The sequence below is a fragment of the Podarcis muralis genome, chromosome 7, assembly GCF_964188315.1.
Source record: "Podarcis muralis chromosome 7, rPodMur119.hap1.1, whole genome shotgun sequence".
NCBI lineage: Eukaryota > Metazoa > Chordata > Lepidosauria > Squamata > Lacertidae > Podarcis > Podarcis muralis.
In genome coordinates this window covers 53341913-53361378 of record NC_135661.1, presented here as the reverse complement: position 1 = coordinate 53361378, position 19466 = coordinate 53341913, and the positions used below count along the sequence as shown (strand labels likewise).

General features: G+C 49.5%; 1 protein-coding gene across 2 annotated transcripts; it reads left to right on the top strand.

Moving 5' to 3' along the window:
• The first annotated feature begins 8409 nt into the window (after positions 1–8409).
• Positions 8410–19197, top strand: MATCAP1 (microtubule associated tyrosine carboxypeptidase 1). Of its 2 annotated transcripts, none has more exons than XM_028739489.2 (7): positions 8410–8483; positions 12056–12702; positions 14171–14314; positions 14796–14928; positions 16161–16466; positions 16960–17057; positions 17674–19197. In XM_028739489.2, the coding sequence occupies exons 2-7, from the start codon at positions 12127–12129 to the stop codon at positions 17836–17838; spliced, it is 1422 nt and encodes a 473-aa protein (XP_028595322.2). In that variant the 5' UTR covers positions 8410–8483; positions 12056–12126; the 3' UTR covers positions 17839–19197. The 2 variants fall into 2 exon arrangements, with proteins under 2 accessions (XP_028595322.2, XP_028595321.2); XM_028739488.2 differs by lacking the exon at positions 8410–8483 and adding an exon at positions 8599–8941.
• The last annotated feature ends 269 nt before the right edge of the window (positions 19198–19466 follow it).

The following is a 19466-nucleotide window of genomic DNA, read 5'->3' as shown; positions in this document are numbered from 1 at the left end:
TTATGGCATATGCCTTCCTGGGCTGCAGCCCCTTCATTGTATGAATGGAGTTGTGGGTATATCTAGACATACACATCGTCAGACACATATTAAACACAAGAAGTATAGGCTGTATCAATTTTATTAAAGCTTAACAGGGCATGCGAGAAGGGTGGCAGCCAGAAGAAGAGGATGATGAGCTAATGCCAACATGTAAAGGCTTTGCCCAACAGTGGCTTCTGGCTTTGACTGCATCTTCCAGAAAGGGGTGGCAGCAAGAGGAGGGGAGAAAAATCCTCCCATCTCCTCCAGCTGCCCCCCCCCCCTCCGGAAGACTAAAAACAAAGCTGGGAGCCGCAGTTTTACACAGTCTTTATATCACGTTGGCTTTGGGCTTCTCTCATTCTCTGGTTGCCACTCCTTTCTGGCCTTGGCTCCCCAATGTTGGCTGTGGGGCAGATGGAGGGCAACTGCCCAGGTGCCCTCACCTCTGGCTGCACTGCCAAACATGGTGGTGATGAGGACATCCCTCTTCTTAGAGGACGTCCCTATGCTGTGCAGAACTTGGCCAGCTTCAAGGCCCCTGCCCTGGGCAGCCTCAGCACCCTGATCCCATAGACAAGCTGCATGGCATCAGCAATGTGCTTAGCACACCCATGGCCACAGCCACTTCTGCCTGCAGTTTCCTCACTGGCCTGCCCTTCCTAAAGGAAGGGAAGGCCGTGTCTAGGTACCCCAAACCCCAACCAAGCTGCCCAGCCGGCCTCCCAACTTATGGCCTGTAGTTATGCACGGTTAATCCTGGAGTGACCCTAGGTTCACCTATCCAGGTAAGGTAGATCCTGTTGAGGAAAAGGGGTGTGGGAGGTTATATGAAGGCAGGGATAATTGTTATAAAGGGAAGGCAGGATTCATTTTAACTAACTCTGTAATCCTGAAAATTTCCGAGAGAGAGCCCAATCACATTAGCGAGATAGGGTAGAACAGCACACTGCCCACGAGTGGAAAATATCTCTCCTTTATTACTTGGCAAGTTGCACAGCTAAGTTCTGCTGCAGTAAACAGGTTCTAACCTAGGACTCATTGAAATGGGAGTGGAGACAAGCTAAAGTTGAACTTGTCCAGTTGGATTTATCTGATGTGTGGTGAATGTGGAGGCTAGGGGCTGGATCCTTCCACTCTCCATCTCCCAAGCCAACACTGCTTCCAGGAAGGTGCTGTTGGGGAAGGAAGGAAACCCGCATGGACGCTAAAAGTTTTAAGACACCTTTCACAGAGAGAGAGAAAAGTCCCCCCAAAGTGCTCCCAAATATAAAGCCCTCTCACTTGAAATATTTCCCCCTACTCTTGGTTCTCTCTTTGGTAACACCCCTGAATAATTTTAGTCCTCTGTTCCACCAATTCTGTATGGGAATAATAAATGCTGTACTGACCTATGAAGGGCTGTTGAAAGGATTTCTGAGATAATGTTTGTGAAAGCTCTATGAATGTGTTTTGTTTTTTCTGTCTCATGCCTGACACTGGGGCTTTGGGGATGGCACAATTATTTGTTTTTAATTTAAAGAGGAGAAATGATTTTGGAATGATCACGGCACGGGCATTTTGATACTTTTTTAAAATTGTTTTTGGTTGCTTGGTGCTGATTTTTATCTTTTCCTTTCTGTGCTTGCTCTGCTTGGTTGCTTCATGTCAGTCAGTCTTTAGGATTCACAGCAGAAACCTATGCATACTTACTCAGAAGTTCATCTTACTATGTTCAGTTGGGCTTACTCAGGATTGCAGACTTAGCTGCATTCCCAGGGTCTCAGTAATCTCAAGATTGAGTATTGGATGTACCTTATCTCTGTCTGTACATATGTTAATGTGTGTACACTGCAAGGTGGTCATTTTGCATACTAAGCTACAATGGCTGGTTTTGAACCATATATTGTAAGACAAATTTTTCCGACCATAGCTATTACAAATTTTATTTCATTTCATTTATCTGTTGGAGATAAAGGTATTGTACATTATCCCTTCCCTTGCACATTTTTCCCTCACAACAATCTGGTGACGTGGGTTAGGTTGAGAGGTTGCAAATGGCTCAAACTTACCTTGTGAACTTTACAAAGAAACTGGAATTTGAACCTGATACCTGAGTGTGTTGCTGTGTGCAATGGGTAGGCAGGGTGGGGAAAACGCTGAGTTTGCACAATGTTCCTTGATGTTTGAACTGGAATGCCTACCTCACAGGGTTCTTGTGAGGATAATTTAGTGAGGGGAATTGCGCCTTGTACACCACTTTGAGTTCCTCAGAGAAAAGGTTGAGGTTTCATGTAATAATACAGTAAAACACCAAGAAATGGCGAATATGGGTGAGCACCCAGGCAGAGAAAGGAGGTAGTTCCATAATACAATGAAGCCCACAAACTCTAACATATAAAATAACAACCACTGGAACTGATAAAATACAATGACCAAATGATGGACCACTAGCCATCCAACACCTCGGCAAACAGGTGAATTTTAGGAGGTGCCAGAAACTGGATCAGAGTCATGTCCTGCCTTATTTCCTTCAATTCTCCAAAGGGGTGCAAAGTGGGGAGGATTTGGGGGAACTCTAAGGGGAGCCGAAACAGCTGCCTAAGCCTCCTGCTTTGGGGTAAATGCAGGGGTGGGTCAGGGACTTGGCAGCGACCTGAAGTTGCCAAGTGGTGACATGGGCCTGGCAGAGAGAGCATGCCTGGAGCCCAGAGCCCACTGGGTTCAGTCCTTGGCCAGGCTCTGACCTCACAACCGGCTTCGGAATCCTGCAGAATGTTTTGTTTCCTAGGAGTCCACCTGAGTTGTTTGATAGGATCCTTGGGTCAGTTGAAAGCCCAGTCATTTGGATCAGTTGAAAGCCCTTCGGATTAGCTGACTTTGTGGACATCTTCGGAGAAACCTTTCTTTGAATAACTGCCTTCATCTGATCCTTTGACACAGTAAAAATCTTTCTCCCTTGGAGAAATTTCTTTGGCTTAGTTGAAGGTCCAGACAACGGTTTTCTACCCCCATTGCACAATGTGGCGCTGGCTGCATAGAAGGTAAAGTCATAGGCAAGAGGGGAGACATCTTAATGTCTTGTGCCCCTTTCACATGCCCAGGTTTTAAAGATGCTCCTAGATTATTTGAGCTTTCTAAATCCCATGCTGGGTGTTATGTGAGCCAGCAATTTTCCCAGGGAGTTTTCTGATGAATTTTCTTAGTTTCCTTTTTTGTCACCATCCAAATTGCAGCAGAATGACCATCTTCCCCATCCCAAATATTCAGGTGAATGCTCCCCACCCCCATCTTCACCAACCACAAATAGGATGGGGAATTCTGGGAGCTCCTTTTTCACCCAACCCTAAAAAACACACCATATCTCTGCAGGGCTCACACCTGTACCCTTAGGTGCTCTCTTCCTCAGGTACATTTCCAGGGTCTTGAATAAGTTTCCCAACTCCCATCAGGGCAAGGGGAAAGAGGGGAGTTGGAGTCCCGTAGCAACATCTGGAGGGCACCAGGTTTGGGGAGGCTTGATGTAGAAAACATCAGGGTAATTAAGCATCCTAACACTGGTTGACTGGCCAGGAGTTTATCCTGACCCGGATCAGGAGTAGCTAGAATGAGCCACTCGCTGTCCAATGTCATCCGTAGGACAGCAGCCCTGGGGATAAGCTCTGTACTATTTGTAAAATGAGAAGCAACTGGCAGTGCCTTTTGTCTGGTTAAAAAGTTGTAGTGACTTGGCACAGAGTTAGTTAGAATAGTTTTTGCTTGAGGAGTGGCGAAATCTTCCCGAAATATGTGGCTGATGGGCATCTAATCTGCAAGGAGGATGGAGAAGGAAGAGGCCCTCGCTTGCATCTGGAGAGCTTCCTCTTATTTCTTTGTTTCTCTTTCTCTTCCCACATCTACAATATCCACTGCTGGCTGAGGTCATGAAAGCTGTAATAGAGCTCCTCCTGGGAGGCTCCTCAGGCGGGTGAATGGGACGGACCCCCCCCTCCCTTTTGTGGTGGCTGCCCTCCTGCTGTGAATTCTTGCAAAAGAGGAATATCCAGTTGCGTAGATAGAAAGTGAATATTGGCAGAGAAAAAGAGGAGCCAAGATGAAATCTTTTCTACAGGTGAAACTCGAAAAATTAAATAAAAGCTGAACAGAGGGCTCCAACTCCTTTTAAAAGTTGCAATAGGAAAGGAATAAAAGATGACAAAGGAGGACACTGGAGGTTAAATTACTCTTGCCTTGATGAACATTGCTGCTAAAGAAATTACGGGCGTGCAGCTGGTGAAAAAATGGCAGAGAGGAAGAGACTTTGTTTCTTTTTTACTAAGGGACCACAACTCACCTGCCGCTAGAGAGAGGACATAAATTTAAGCACAGGGTGTTAGAACTGATGACATTATGTCAGAAGGAATAATTCTAGAACTGCATTGGAAAGAAACTGTCTGGGTGAAGGAGGAGGAGGGGAAGGGGCTGTGTTTATGCTTTTCTGTTTCAACAAGGGATTTACTCACCCCCTCCCAGAACACGGAGAAATAAAGAATTTGAAATAAAGGCCACAGGTTTGAGCAGGTAGAGGTGATAGCATTCTTGAAAACAAGAAAGTCTTGGACTTGGTTCGAAAGGAAAAACTGAAAATCAGCAGAGCAATGTAGATGGGGGGGGGGGAACTAACTCAGTGTTTTGAAGGAAGTTTGGTTTAACCCCCCCCCCCAACTCCCCCATGTGGGATGGTGTCATTGACACTGTTTGCAGGAGGAGAATGCTTTCTGTTCAGTCCGCCAGATGGTTGTCCTTGAAAATAATGGATGGTGAAGTGCAAATGCTGTGGTAAAAATATGGATTTTGACAACAACACAGTTCTGGAGAAGAAATGGACTTGGTGAAAGGAGAACAATGATGGAAAGGATGCATCCAGATTTACATACAAGCAAGATGAAAAGAAAGAAATAATACAGAGACAAGTAATGATTTAAGGTAGCGTGGCAAGGGGCAGAGTAACCTCATTTGTTTTGTTTTCATTCTGTTTTGGTTTTTTAAGGGAATTGACAAATAGACAGCTGAGGGAGATGGGATAAGGGAGGACAAAAATGTAAACTAAAAATAAATTTTTAGTTAAATAAATAAAAATAATTAAGATTAGATTCCATCTGAAATGGAATGTGAATTGAAAATAAGTAACGTAATATTAAAGCAGTAAATAGGGGACAGAAGGAGCACATTGACGATGGAGAGTGGGAGGTCAACTTAATGGAAAAAATGTATTAAAAATGATGTAATTAGGTACTGATTTGTTAAAAATTTGGAATATTAATAAAAAATATTTGGGGGAAAAGAGTTCTATTTCCCAAAGAAATCCACTCCCCAAAGATGTAATACAAAGGTCCTATTATATCAGAAAAAGAGGAAATTTGAGCCCCTGACCTGTCAAAGTATCTCTTTCACCTCTGGGGCCAACATTAGTATATCTCTTTGCTATTACAATTAGTGTCTGTTCACATAGTCCTTTATTTATGAGTAGATAGCCCTCTTTAGGTCTTTTGTTAGGTCTAGTATTGCCCATTGGCAGTTTGCTGGAAAGGTCAAGAATGTGCTGTCACACTCAGGGGATTGTGGCTGCCCCTGATCTGACCACCACAGCCGCTCAGGACTACTTTGTATATGTCCCTGGGATCCTTGTTTTGGCTTTCATTTACAACCAAACCATTTTATTCAAACATGTACAGTGTTTCTCATTCCTAAAAGAGTGTTTATAGGCCTTAATTAATAACATTATTAATTATGTGGGGGTTATTGGGATGGGTATTGGTTTATATTTTGTTCCTGTTCTTGTCTTGTATTTTGTGCTTTTATATTGCATTTTTATGTAGTCAGCGCCCTGAGATCTGTGGATTAAGGGCAGTATACACCTTTAAGAAATACATTTAATAATACCAACTTCCACAAGGTGCGTGTCTCTGCTTTTCCCCATGCTGTTTGATGGATGAGATGTCGGCAAGCTGTTCTGCACAGCCAAGCCTGCTACTTACACCGTTTTTCCTATAGAGGCTGCTGTTTCCTACGGGGATTTAAAATTTAAAGGACAACTGGCATTTTATCAGTAGCACTTTCTTTGTCGTATGGGACTGTTTGTGCTTCTGTATCCTTGTAAACAGGGACGCGGGTGGCGCTGTGGGTAAAAGCCTCAGCACCTAGGGCTTGCCAATCGAAAGGTCGGCAGTTCGAATCCCCGCGGCGGGGTGCGCTCCCGTTGCTCGGTCCCAGCGCCTGCCAACCTAGCAGTTTGAAAGCACCCCCGGGTGCAAGTAGATAAATAGGGACCGCTTACTAGCGGGAAGGTAAACGGCGTTTCCGTGTGCGGCTCTGGCTCGCCAGAGCAGCGATGTCACGCTGGCCATGTGACCCGGAAGTGTCTGCGGACAGCGCTGGCTCCCGGCCTATAGAGTGAGATGAGCGCACAACCCTAGAGTCTGTCAAGACTGGCCCGTACGGGCAGGGGTACCTTTACCTTTATCCTTGTAAACATGCACTTATCCACATGTGTTATATTCATGACACAGGGTTAATGAATGCCTGCCTTAATCATTCTATGGCTTGGATTGCTGTAAACAGTTTCAATGAATGTGTGTGTGTGTGCATGCACGCGCATGTGTATGAGACAATGCAGTATAAAAATAATTTTATGAATGAATGAAGTGTCCCTCTCTTTTTCTCTCCCTTTCAGCTCACAGGGTGCCTGGAAGACCCTGAAGGCAAGCAGCTCCTCCCAACACCCTCTCCTTCCCAGGTCCTCCCACAAGGGAAGGTGGCAGCTAACACCAAAGCCCCCCAGGGGAGAAGAGGGCAGCTTCCACCAGGAGCACCCCCACAAGTGAAGGAGCAGCTCTCATATCACCCCAATAGAAAGGGCACCCCCTAAACCTTCCTCAAACCAAGAGAAGGGAGCAGCCTGCTCCCACTCCCTCCAACCCAAGATAGGGGGCAGCCCCACCCTTTCTGCAGGAGAAGGGGCCACCCCACCCTTCCAAACCTTCCTTATCCCAAGAGTGGGGCAGCACCACCCCAGTCTGTCTGTGAGCACTTAGAAAAGGATGCTGTGATTACTAAGGCCCAGCATGGGTTTCTCAAAGACAAGTCATGCCAGACAAATCTTGTTTCTCTTTTTGACTGAGTTACAAGCTTGGTGGATCAGGGGAATGCTGTGGACGTAGTGTATCCTGATTTCAGTCTATCTTAGTTCCTCCCTGGCAGGGCCTTGCATATTGAGGAGCATTCCTTCACATTAGCTGCCACCTGCCTAAGCCCAACTTGGCCACTTCACCTACTGCTTGTGAGAAGGAGGCTGATGGAACATTAGCAGCATACCAGCCTCACTCCTGAGTCCCCCAACTGTGCCTCTCTGCCAGAGGTCTGAGCTGCTGCCTGCAGGCAACACAGCCTTCTCTACCCCTCCTCAGGTGGCGTGGAGGAAGGGGCCTTTCAACAGTCAGCCCCAGTCCACTCAGCTCCTATACATGGAATGGGGGGGGGGGGCCTGGCCTCTGACAGCAAATGCTTTGGGGGCTGACTCTACAGGCAAGTCTCCTGTTTTACCCATAATATTTATTTATTTATTTATTTATTTATTGAATTTCTATGCCATTCTTCCTCTGAGGATCTCAGGACAGTGTACAATATAAAAACACAAATATACACAACATAAATACATAATAAAATGGCAAAAGTTTGTTAAAATTAGCTGTAAAAGCTAATTTTTAAGAGAACACACTGCCAAACATTTGTGATATGTTAAATTCCCAGTCAGCTGGGTCAGGCCTTTGCAGGGACTAATTCTGATAGCGTGTGAGGGAATTGGTTCTTTCTGTGTTTAGATTTGCTGTTGAAATTGCATTTCAAAGCAGACAAAAAACAACAACAGTTTATGACCATGACAGTTTAAAATTAAATGGTGGAATGACCTGCAATGGCAGAAGTGAAAGCAGCTTCTTGTTGCTATTTATTGCTGCAGCTTAATGCCGCCTCCCGCAGATCAGCTGAGAGCCGCTGAGCAGTGCCTTGGGTCTAATCCTCGCCAGCCGACCCTTCCAGCCTTGGCAAGGAAGGCACCAGAGAGCGCAGGCGCACTGAGGCAATGCAGAAGAGATCTGGACCATTACCTGCCCTGTCCCAGGCAGACAGAAGAAGAAAGCCTTTGTGCCCTCCGCGCCCGCTTGAAGAAAGCCGAGTTGATTTAAGCGCCTGGGTTTCAGTGGGTCAATGGATTAAACGGCCTATTTATCTATTCATTTAAAATGTTTAAAGCTGGCGCATCACCCCTGAACACAATTTATTTTTTAAAAAATACCCAGCCATGAAACGCTCCCAAAAAGGAAAGGAGAAGCGAAACGAGGCGTTGGAGTGGGAGGAAGAGGGACGGGGACCCGGGACCCCCCCTCTCCACCCCACCCCCACGGGCCGGCAGCTGCTGGGAGACAAAGGCGCACCGATGCCATCAGGTGATGCGCGCAATGGGGGGACTGGAGAGGCGGCCCTCCTTTCGGGTCCCTGGGGAGGGGGCAGAGCGCGCTTACCCGCCCCTTGCGACACGCCCAAGGCTTTCCCCCAAGCGCTGCCCTGGGCGGCCCTCCAAGGGCTTCCCGCAGCCTCGAGGGGAAAGGAGAGGGCAGCGCCTGCAGCCCCAGCCCGGTTGGGCTTCCGAAGGGCGGCGGACTCATCCTGGTCCGGAGCGGGAGCCGCCCCGGCGCCGCCGCTTGTTCGGGGGTCGCTGGAGCCCGCCTGCCCGGGGAGGGGTCTGGCTGTGCGGGCGCGCCTCCCTCCGCAGCGCCACTGAGCATGCTCGAAGCCCTTGTCTGTCGGTCTGTCTCTCCCCACCCCAGTCGCCGCCCGCCCCGCAGACCCTCCCGCGCCTCCTCCGCCGCACCGACCGAGGAGGAGGAGGAGGGAGCGCAGCCGGGTAGGTACCGGGGCGGCTACGGTGGGGTGAAGGAGGGGAACCCCCGGCGGGCGGGATCTCTGGCGGCGGGGCGGGGTTCCCAAGGACAAAAGGCGGTTCGGGGGCTCGCTTTTCTTGGATAGCTGCGGGCCCACAAAGAGATCCCCTGCAAAGAAATCCCGGGGAGCCTCCGAGGGACGAACCCCCAGTGATCCTAACAACAGCCCTGCGAGGAGGGTCGGGCGCAGACAGAGCAGCTGGCCCAAGTCCACCTAGCGACCCACGTGCCTATTGCTGAGCAAGGCGTCTGAACCCGGTTTCTCTCCCCCCGGACCCCCGGCTGACTCTCGGGGCCTTGCTGAAATCCTGATCTTCAGGATCTCCCCAAAGGCAGCTTCAGCTCCGGGGCGTCGCAGGGCTTTTGTTTCTGCGTGGGGTCTTCCTGCAGGTGCTGCTGTCCAGCTGCGGAGAATGTGTGGGAAACCCAACCTCCAGGATCTATTGTGTGATGGGGGAGAGCGTGAAATCTCGTGGTCCTGTCTGGTTGAACGGGAGGCTGGCGGTGGATTCAGGGATCCCTCAGGCATGGAAACCTCACTAACAGTAGCCTCAAGGACCCTTGGTTTACATGCTCTTTCCCACCCGGCACAGAGAATAACGTCTGGCCTCCCCCATATCGTAGACTAAGTCCTGACCACCTGCCTGTCTCCTTGGAGATGCCCCAGCAGCTGTCCCAGCCCAAAGTGCTCCTTTTGGGGCACCCTCCAATCACCTGTTTCCCCCACTTGGAGATGAGGAGCCCTGGATTCCTGTTGAGATGCAAGGACAAGCAAACATCAGCTTGCTTATTTGCTCTGCCATAAATAAGGGGAGCAGATTTGGCAAGAGCCACCTTTGGGTCATGCTGGGCAAACCTGCGCCTGTTGAGCCCCTGCAATTCCTGTGGTCCCCAGGCCATTCGCAGAGCTGATGGGGCTCAGCCTGGATGGGGCAGCTTCCCTTGCCTTGCTCCAGGGATGCTTCCTACATACAGTTGCATTCCTAGGCTCCTTGTGCCCTTGGCAAAGAGCTGAATCGCCATCTCCTCCCTGCTCCCTGCTCCCTTCAGAAATGCTTGAAGGTAGACTCTGCCTTCAGTTGTGGAATTGCACAGATGGTGCAAGTGGTGTGAGTTTGCTGTGCTGTGCTGGGGTTTCCACTAGTCCTCCTGCCCCCCCCCCCACTTCCCTGCTTGCCTCCTGTCCATTATGATGACATAAGAATCTCCTCTCTGGATCAGGCCAAGGCCTGCCCCAGCCAGTATTCTGTCTCCCAGAGCAGCCAGCCAGCCAAGTCTGCCTTTGAGAAGCTCAGGAGCAGCTAGCCCCTAAGATCTGAGGTATATTGCTCATGGACATGGAGACTCCGTCCTTAGCTGTCCTGTTGAATAGTGGCTACTAGACCTGCCCATTCTGCCCTTTGACTTCACCCCTTGTCAGCCAGCTCTTTAAAGGTCCCTCTGGCTAGCCAGGTGCTCCTGGGAACCAGGGCTCAGAGATCCATTTTTTGCTTTTTGCTCAATGGGGATTCCTTCAATCAGTTCCCTGTTGCATGCAGAAATCCTTCTTCCTCTTTCTCTCTACCATGGCCAAACATGCTCAGGGTGGGTGGCGGCAGGCTCAGGGGCAGAGCACACAGTTGCCTTTCAGAAGGACCCTAGAAGCATCTTCAGATGGGAAGTACTGGTGGATCCTGACAGCTAAGGGTTGTAGCCAGTGTTAGTTCTACTCTGAGTAGAGTTTAGGGGGAGGAAGCCCAAAGCCAGGGCAGAAACTTAGAGCCCATTTTTAGTGCCAATAACCTGGCCATAGAACATGCAAAGTAGTCACTACAAGGGTGACTGAACACACACTGAGAGTCTCCTCCTGCTCCTCCTCACTGAGTAATGGCAGCCAAGCTTAGCACATCAGACTTTAGAAAGGACCTGTGGTCCCTCTTCATGTTTTCAGATAATGCGAAGCCTTTGGGGGTGCTTACTGGGTCACCATCCAGAGCTGCCTCTTGCAAGGAGAACAGGCAAAAAGAGAGATGTTGCTGTCAGCAGCAGCAGCACCCTTCCGCCCCGCAGCTCGTGAAGTACGTGAGAGCAGACTTGCTGGCTCAGGTCGATGGTAGACATTCTAGTCTGGCACCCTGTCTTTACAGTGGCCATCCAGATGCCCCAAAGGGAAGAAACCCACAAGCAGGACAATATCTGCGCTCTCCCCTTCTGCAGTATTGAGAGGCGTTACTGAGTCTGTCCAGGGAGGCAGGGCAGAGCCATTGTGGCTGTTGGCAGCCTTCTCCTGAATGAATCTGTCCAATCCTTTTTTTAAAAACCATTGAAGTTGGTGGCCGTTGCTGTGGGAGTGAGTTCCATCATTTCGCCGTGTTCTGCCTGAAGAAGTCCTTTCCAACATTCAGCTTCATTGGAAGCCCATGGGGTCTAGTCTTAGGAGAGAAGGAGGAAAGCTTTTCTCTGTCCACTCTCCATGCCTTGCCTCATTCTAGAAACTTTGACCATGTCACTTCTTTTTCACCTTCTCTCTAAACTAAAAATCCCCAGATGTGGCAAACTTTCATCATAGCGGAGTCGCTCCATTCCGTTATAATTTTGGATGCCCTTTTCAAATTCTACAATATTCTTTTTGAAATGAGGTAGCCAGAAATGGGCACATTCTTCCATGTGAAGTTGCAACATAGATTTGTATAATGGCACTACAATATTAGCAGCTATATTTTCAATTCCTTTCCTAATGATCCCTAGCATGAAATTTGTGTTTTTCACAGCTGCTGCACACTGGGTCAACATGTTCACTGAGCTATCTGTTATGACCCCAAGGTCTCATTTCTGGTAAGACACCACCAGTTCAGACCCCATGAGTGCACTTGTGAAATCAACAGTCTTTTTGCCCCAACTTTCATCACTTTGCACTTGCTTTCACTTGCAACTGCATTAGCTGTTTTACAGCCCATTCATTCAGTTTGCAGAGGTCCTTGCGGAGCTCTTCAAATTCTCTTTTGGTTTTAACGACCCTGATCAAACTTAGCTACCCATTTTTTTGTGGAGAAGGGAATCTTAGCCTGAAGCCTGTGCCTCCTTTTCTTTGCTGCCAGGGCTTCCTCCGAGCAAAGAATCCTCCGAGCTGGCCTGATGACATCCCCTCAGAGGGCTGCCCCCAAACAAGATGGTGCTGGACTCGGGTCGGCAGTCCTTTCGGCGGCAGGAACAGCAGCCTGATGTCTTTGGTGCTGGCCTGCAGCAGCGGAGAAGCGGGAAGAAGGAGGCCTCTCGTCCCTATGAGGGGCTGCGGGTGCCTCCCTTCTTCTCTCCTTCCCTTTCTCTGGATTCAGACTCCTCCAGCCCGGGCCAGCGGGCGCCCCCCAAGACCAAGTGCCTCCAGAACCCAGAGCCCCAAGTGCCGCCCCCCGTGGGCCTCTGCCCTGCCTTCCAGAATCCCTGCAGCTGGATGCGCCGGAGCGAGAGCATCTGCGCAGTGAACCGGAGGGACCGCGCGCGGGGGCAGATCCGCAGTGCCGCCTCCCTGCCCCACCTCCCCAAAGCCAAGGCGGACAGGTGCATTGGGGCCAAGAGGAAAAGTCCCTGCCTGCTGGTGGCCCTGCGGCCGGTGAACGTTGACAAAGAGAGGGAGAAGTTCTTTGGGGCCTGCTACGCCTACAACCCCCAGTTTGAATACGCAGAGCCTGTCCCTGAAGCCGTGTTGGAGAAATACAAAGAGGCCTCTGGGCAGTTTATTTCACAGGTAAGAAAAGTTTCCTCTGCTCCCTCTGTCTTTGCCATTTTCTTCCAAATGGCTGTTCCTCCCTCCACAACCCTTTCCCTCTGCTCTGCCGCGAGGAGACTGAGCCAGCAAGTCTCTGCCTCCCAGAGGGAGGAAAGATGCTTTGGGTCTCAGCAGCAGGAGTGCAGCTGCACCCATCCTGGCATTATACAGTGGTGCCTCGCAAGACGAAATTAATTCGTTCCGCAAGTTTTTTCTTCTTGCGAGTTTTTCGTCTTGCGAAGCACGGTTTCCCATAGGAATGCATTGAAAATCAATTACTTCGTTCCTATGGAAACCGCTTGCCAGGCTGGCGGTGCGGAGAAGGGCTTTTCTCCCCACCGCAAGCCTTCAGGAGAGGTACGGGAACAGAGGGGAAGGCGCGCAGCGCTTTTCCTCTGTTCCCGGGGCTTGCGTGGGAGGAGGGTTTTTCCTCCCCACCGCCAACATTCAGAACAGCATTCTGAATGTTGGCGGTGGGAAGGAAAACCCTTCTCCCACCCCAAGTCTTTAGGACAGCCTTCCGAAGCCGGGGGCGGGAGGCGGTGTCCCCGCCCCACCGCCAGGCTTCGGAGGAGGTCCGAGGACAGTGGGGAAGACGCGCTGAGACTAAGGGAATGATGGCAGTTTGAACTGGGTCTTCTGCTCACAGCTGGTGCTACCCTGTTTTGGGCTGAGCAATCTTTCTACTTCTTCTTTCTGTGGTGGTGTTAGAACTTTTGAGTCCTCTTGTTAATTCTCACAACAGTCCTCTGAGGGAAGTTGTCCACAGTCGTCTTTTGCGGAGGGGAGCTGAAAGGCATTTGCCAGGCTAGAATAAAACTTGACCAGCTCCTTCAGCTGCCAGACTTTGAGGAATCACAGAGGCTTGCTGCCTCTGGTTAGCCAGGTCTGCCTGCTGTGGAGCAACATGGCCTCAGTTCTCTGTGTTGATGGCTGGGCTGCTTAGGGCTTCTTAGCTGAGGCAGAGGAAGGGGTGATCTCATGATGGCAACCACCAGTCTTTCATGCTCTTCAGTTGGTCTATTTGGTCTACAGGTCATAAATATCCAAGATAGTCTCTGGTTATCCAGGGAAATACATAATGGAGAAAAAGGCAAAACACATGCATACAGATTGTGCCTTTCAAAATAAGCTACAGGAACAATGGAATAACTAATGGACAGACACCTATTATTCAACTTGCTTTAGTTTTAATTTCTACGAAGTTAAAAAGTAGAATGAATCCAGGTTGCCATCATCTGAAGGACACCTTCAACTAGCTTGTGTTAGACCTCCTTTAACATTATGCATTAAACTTGAATATATCAGGTGTACTCTCTTCAGGTGTGGGTGGGGAGTTCTTTCTTTGTATCTGGTAGCCAAAAAACTTTTTTAAAACGTTGTTGTTATTTTAAATAGAAAAAGCAGACAGTTGTGGGTTGAAACTCACTTGCTGTGTGTGTTTCAGGCTATTGGAATCATTGATGCTGTGCTGGAGAAATATAGCACCTACGAGAACTTTGAGGCATCCAACGGAGGGAAGTTGCTCAGCAAATGCCAGATCTGGTCCATTGTCAGGAAGTACATGCAGAAGGAAGGCTGCTCTGGAGAGGTGAGTCCAATGCTGGCAAAAGACCTTCTGCATGATCCCAGGGAGGCACCCTGACAACCCTTGCACAGTGCCCTTGGAAACCCCAAAATCCTTCCTGCTCCAGGCAGTAATTGCTTGGGGTTGCATCCAGCCAGGATGGTGAGGGTGGGAAGCCACATCTGGGACTAGCCCTGGACTCTCCCCTAGAGATTGCATGGACTGACTGGAGTCCTGCCAGGAAGGGAAGCTGCATGGGAGCTCTGCGCTGCTCCTTGCCTGACCTACCTCCCAAGAGCTGTGCTGGGTTTCCTAAGCAGGCTCAGAATCTTGGGGGATAAATGCTGGGATGGTCTTGGTTGTCACATGCATGCATGGATGGATGGCCTGTGGTTTCCCTCTTCTGTTTCAAAGCTTCTTCTCCATCCTGGGCCCTGTGATGAGAACTCCCTCACAGCTCAATTCAGAGTGTAAATACAGGCCCTGCTCCCCAATCTTCTTCTAGGTGGTGGTTCAGCTGACCGAGGACCTGCTGTCTCAGGCAGTGATGATGGTGGAAAACAGCCGCCCAACATTAGCCATCAACCTTTCTGGGGCTCGTCAGAACTGGCTGGAAGGCATGTTGCGCCATGAAATAGGTCAGGATCCGTGAAGAAGGAGCAAAGTTCTGGGACATTCCCCAACCCTCTGTGCCCTGGAAGAGCATTAAAGGAGCACGGGGTGGGAGGAGAGTGGAGAATGGTCTGCCAGGAGTTGGGACACCAGTTTTTCTTCCAAGGGAAGGATGTACCAGCTGGACTACCCAGCCCTGAACTCTGGCTGGATTGGGGAGAGGGCTAATAATTCTGTTCGGTGCCACAGAGACCTAGAACTCTGAAGAGCAGGAGGGTCTGGGTGCTGACTGGCAGGGGCCTAGTTGTCAAATTCTGTCTGGCTGTGAAAATCAAGGGAAGGCTCATGTCTAATACAAGTTCCATTATGATACCACTGCTACATCAGAACAGATTTCAGCCTCATCAGACTGAAAGAAGCTGCTTAATAATAAGTCAGGCTTTATCTAGTTTAATGAACTATCAGGGACCGTGCTGAGGAGGAATGGTGGAAGCCACCACCTCCACCTGCTCCTGCTCCAGAATCTTCCCAGGAGCAGGAGGACAGATAGATTTGGAACAGTGGTTTGCAGAGGGGCATAGTTCAGAAGGCAGAATCTGGGAAATACTGTATGGGGAACAGCTAGGAGAAGAAATACTGGAAGACAGAGGGTTAACAGATTCACAGTCTCTGGACAGCATTCCTCCGCCCAGCCCAGGGTTGAAAAGAGCTCAGAAAGTCTCAGAACAGAATGCTCAGAGGGCACAAGCTCAGATTACAAAACGTAGGAGTGATGTAGATGAATAGGGACAGAGAGGGTGTAAGCTTTAATTAGGAGCACCGCCATTCTGGGTTGACGCTTTCTTTTGTCCTTCGCTGTGTTTATTAAAGAAACTAACTGGTAAGAATTCATTTTGTTTGATCTCCTCATTTATGGCCACGGGGGAGGAAGCAGATTCCCTGAAGCCTGACATAACACATTTTTAAGTGATTTATTTCATGGTTTTCAACTTTTCCAATTTTTAAGGCTTTCTAATTTTTCGAGTTGTCATCCGATGCTGTAAAGGCATCAGGTGATGGGCAGGGAGTGGTCCCACCCACCTGATAGATCCAGTTCCCTACCCCTGGACATGCAGCCTAAAACCCAGGACGTGAGTCCTCTTTTGCACTGCGATTCATTGACCCAGTGAAGGACTGGGAAGTGGGGTGGGGGGAAAGCTGAAGCAAGCCAGTTGTGAAAGAGGAGTAATGATGGGGAAATGCCTCTCCTCTGCCTTAGGCACCCACTACATCCGTGGGGTCAACAATGCCCACCAGCCGTGGCACAGCTCAGAAGGCCGCCAGCACTACGGCCTGAAGCCGGCGAATCCCACTGAGGAAGGCCTGGCCAGCCTGCACAGCGTCCTCTTCCGCAAGCAGCCCTTCCTGTGGAGGGCAGCCCTTCTCTACTACACTGTCTACCGGGCCAGCCACATGTCCTTCTGCGAGCTCTTCCATGACCTGGAGCGCTACGTGCAGGACCCTGGGGTGCGCTGGGAATACTGTGTGCGGGCCAAGAGAGGCCAGACAGACACTTCCGAGCCAGGTAAGGGCCTTTGCATGGCGTGAGGATGCTCAGTATTGGAGAGATGCAAATGTTCCCAGCCCTCAGGGGTCTGGAGGTTGGCCACTTGAGCAGCATTTGCTGAAATTCTGATTTAGGACCCCCTTGCTCAGTCCCCACCCTCCCACCCTTCACCATCATAAGACTGGCTGCCTGGGGGATGGTGTATAGGTGACCTGCAAAGGACAGCTCCGCTCTTGGGCACTGATGTGCAGCAGGGCTGGTGCTGGGGGCTCTCCTGATTGATGGTGCCCTTCAGAATTAGATTCTGATACCCTGCAGAACACTAAAAAGAAGAAAACCCCAAAAGCACAAGGTGACTTCCTGCAAACCTCCACCCTTCCAGCCCTCAGGAAGTTCCCTGATTTTGGCAGTATTTGAATTTCTTGCCAGTATTTGGACGTCACTTTGAAAGGAAAAGCCTACCCAAAGTGTCCTGCTTATGCTGGATGTGTCAGTGGTTTTTCTCTTTCAGGGTGTTTCAGTAAAGATCAAGTGTACCTGGATGGAATTCTCCGGATCCTGAGACATCGACAAACCATCAACTTCCAGCTGCTGGCTGCCCTGGGGAAGGTAACAGCTCTGCCTGCTCTTGTGGTCTTTCCCCCTCACCCCCCATGTGTGTGTATTGTGGGGGGCAGGTACCTTCACCTCCTCCATCTCATAGCCAAGAGGGCTTTCTTTGGCTTGGCTTCTGGAGTTTGCTCCAGTTGGAGGCAGGTGGATAGAGCAGGAAGAGACCAAGAAGGGAGGGAGGACAGCACAGTTGTCTAACAGTCCTCGACTAAGAAAACCCGATTTTTCCATCCAAGTGAGGCCCTCCAATTCATCTTGATCTTCCTCCAAAGGGCATAGAATGTCTATTCTCTCCCCGCTCCCCCTTTATCATTGTAACAAAATGGCTGTTTTTAACCCAAGAGGTACTAGGGAGTTCTGATTGTGAATCCTCCCACAATGCATCTGGTTTGGCCCTCAGTAGGAGTCTCCACCAGACTGGCTCTCACGTGAGGTAAATTTGGTCTGGTCTTGCAGCGATGATGATGATGATGTTTTTTGTACCTCACCCATCTAACTGGGTTGCCCCAGCCACTCTGGGTGGGTGGCTTCCAGCAAGAAGACTGAAACCTCATCTTTGAATGAGTTGCTAACTTTCAGTTGCTCTTTTTTTTATATAAATAAATAAATTCAGGTCTCCTACGAAGATGTGAGTAATCTTCAGAAATACGGGGTGCTGGAGAAGGCTCGAATCCCTCACTTCATGCAGGATCTAGAGAGGTACATGCAGCAGCTCAACCACATTGTCGCAACCAACTGTCTCAGTGACGAGGAACTGGAACAGCTGCTGCCAGAATGAGCCGGCCTTTGAGGGGGAAGAGGGAGGGAGGGAGAGGGCTATGGCTCCTCCAGCCTTTGCTGCTGTCACCCAAGACAGGCTGTGCTGTAATCATGAACAGGCCCTTTGGGGGTCTTCAAAGAAGTTGTTGTGTCAGATTGTGGTCCTGCTGAAAACAGTTTACTGGCTTACAGCCTACTATTTATTCTTTATTTATTGGGGTCTCTGGTTGAATATTAGGTGAATGAAGACTGGAACGAGGCAGTCTTCCAGCTATTCAAGGAGAAACCTTTGCAGGTGGTCTGCTGAGAGTTCCAATCTGGAGCCATTTAAAGTAATTTCAAAATGTCTCAAGATACATGGAATGTGACATGTTCCCCTTCTGCGGAGCAGGCTGGCAGTCATCACTTTTGACCCTGCTAAAACAAAAAGCCAGTGTGTTTGGTTCTCCAATTGAACCATTTGACTGAGAGAGAGCAGGCGCAGAGGTCACCAGCCACCGCAAGAACATGTCTTCCAGGGTTTGGCCGCCAAGAATTAGATACAGAACCCATTTACGCAAAGTTAGAAAATGTCTTCAGGTGTGTTTCATATCCATCTCAGTCAGCTTGCTGCTTTTCAGAAAAACTTGCTTTGTTGCATCAGAGAGAGATTCTTTCTCTCTTGGCCAGCATCTTTTGTTTCCAATGCGGCAGATACCTTGGGAGCTCACAAGCCAGGCAATGAGCTGCACTCGACATCTCCTGAATTACTTTGAATGCAGCAGGACTCCACAGCCTTGAATGCAGGAAGCTGCTTTCTCTGAAAGACCTGCTGGTCCAAGTAGCTCCGTCTAGTCCTTTGACAAAAGTTTTTGTCCAGTGTAAGCAGTTGTCTGTAGTTGGCATGTGCAGTGTGACGGGTGCTCTGGGGTTGCTTCAGCTGTGTTTTTGACAACCAAACATGTTTGTGCCCAAGGATTTTGGGGGGAGGTGCAGAGAGAGACCGGTGGCCACCCTGAGGCAGGAGGGAGGTGAGGGAGGGCAGGTAGCTTTAGCTTAGAAAAGGAAGTGTTTGATAAGCAAGGGCAGGTCCTTCATAAATGGAGCCAAGGACCTTGGTAGTGTTTCTCAAGCAAATAAAATGGGAGAATCTGAGGGAGCAAAGGTGCACAGGGGCCACCTTGGGTGTCAAGTCTGAAGCTGTTGCTTTAACAGTCTCTTCTGGCATTAAGTGATAATATAAATTCATATTAAAACAACCCCTTCCATCCTGCGATGCTACCTCAACTGGGGGGTGATGTTACCTGTGCTTCTACACTGTTTGTCAAAGCCATTTCCACTGCTGGGCTCCTTGGTGTAAAACGGATTTTGCTCCATTCAATAAAGACTCTCCTCTGCTTTTGTTGTGCTTAGCTGGGGAGGTTGGCAGAAATCTTCATGCACTGCCAAGCTCAAATCCTTGCTCAGACTGAATTGGGAGGGTAACCTTTTTGCTCTCTGAATACTTTAGAAAGAAGTCACATGTGCCCGCCCCCCGCCTTGACTAATGAGAAGGGGCATCTCCCACCACACCCCATGCCACTTCCTTCACCAGCTTCTACTAGCCCTCCAGTAAGCAACCAACAGTCATGAACCTATGGATGGTACAACCCACCCCTTTCAATGTAA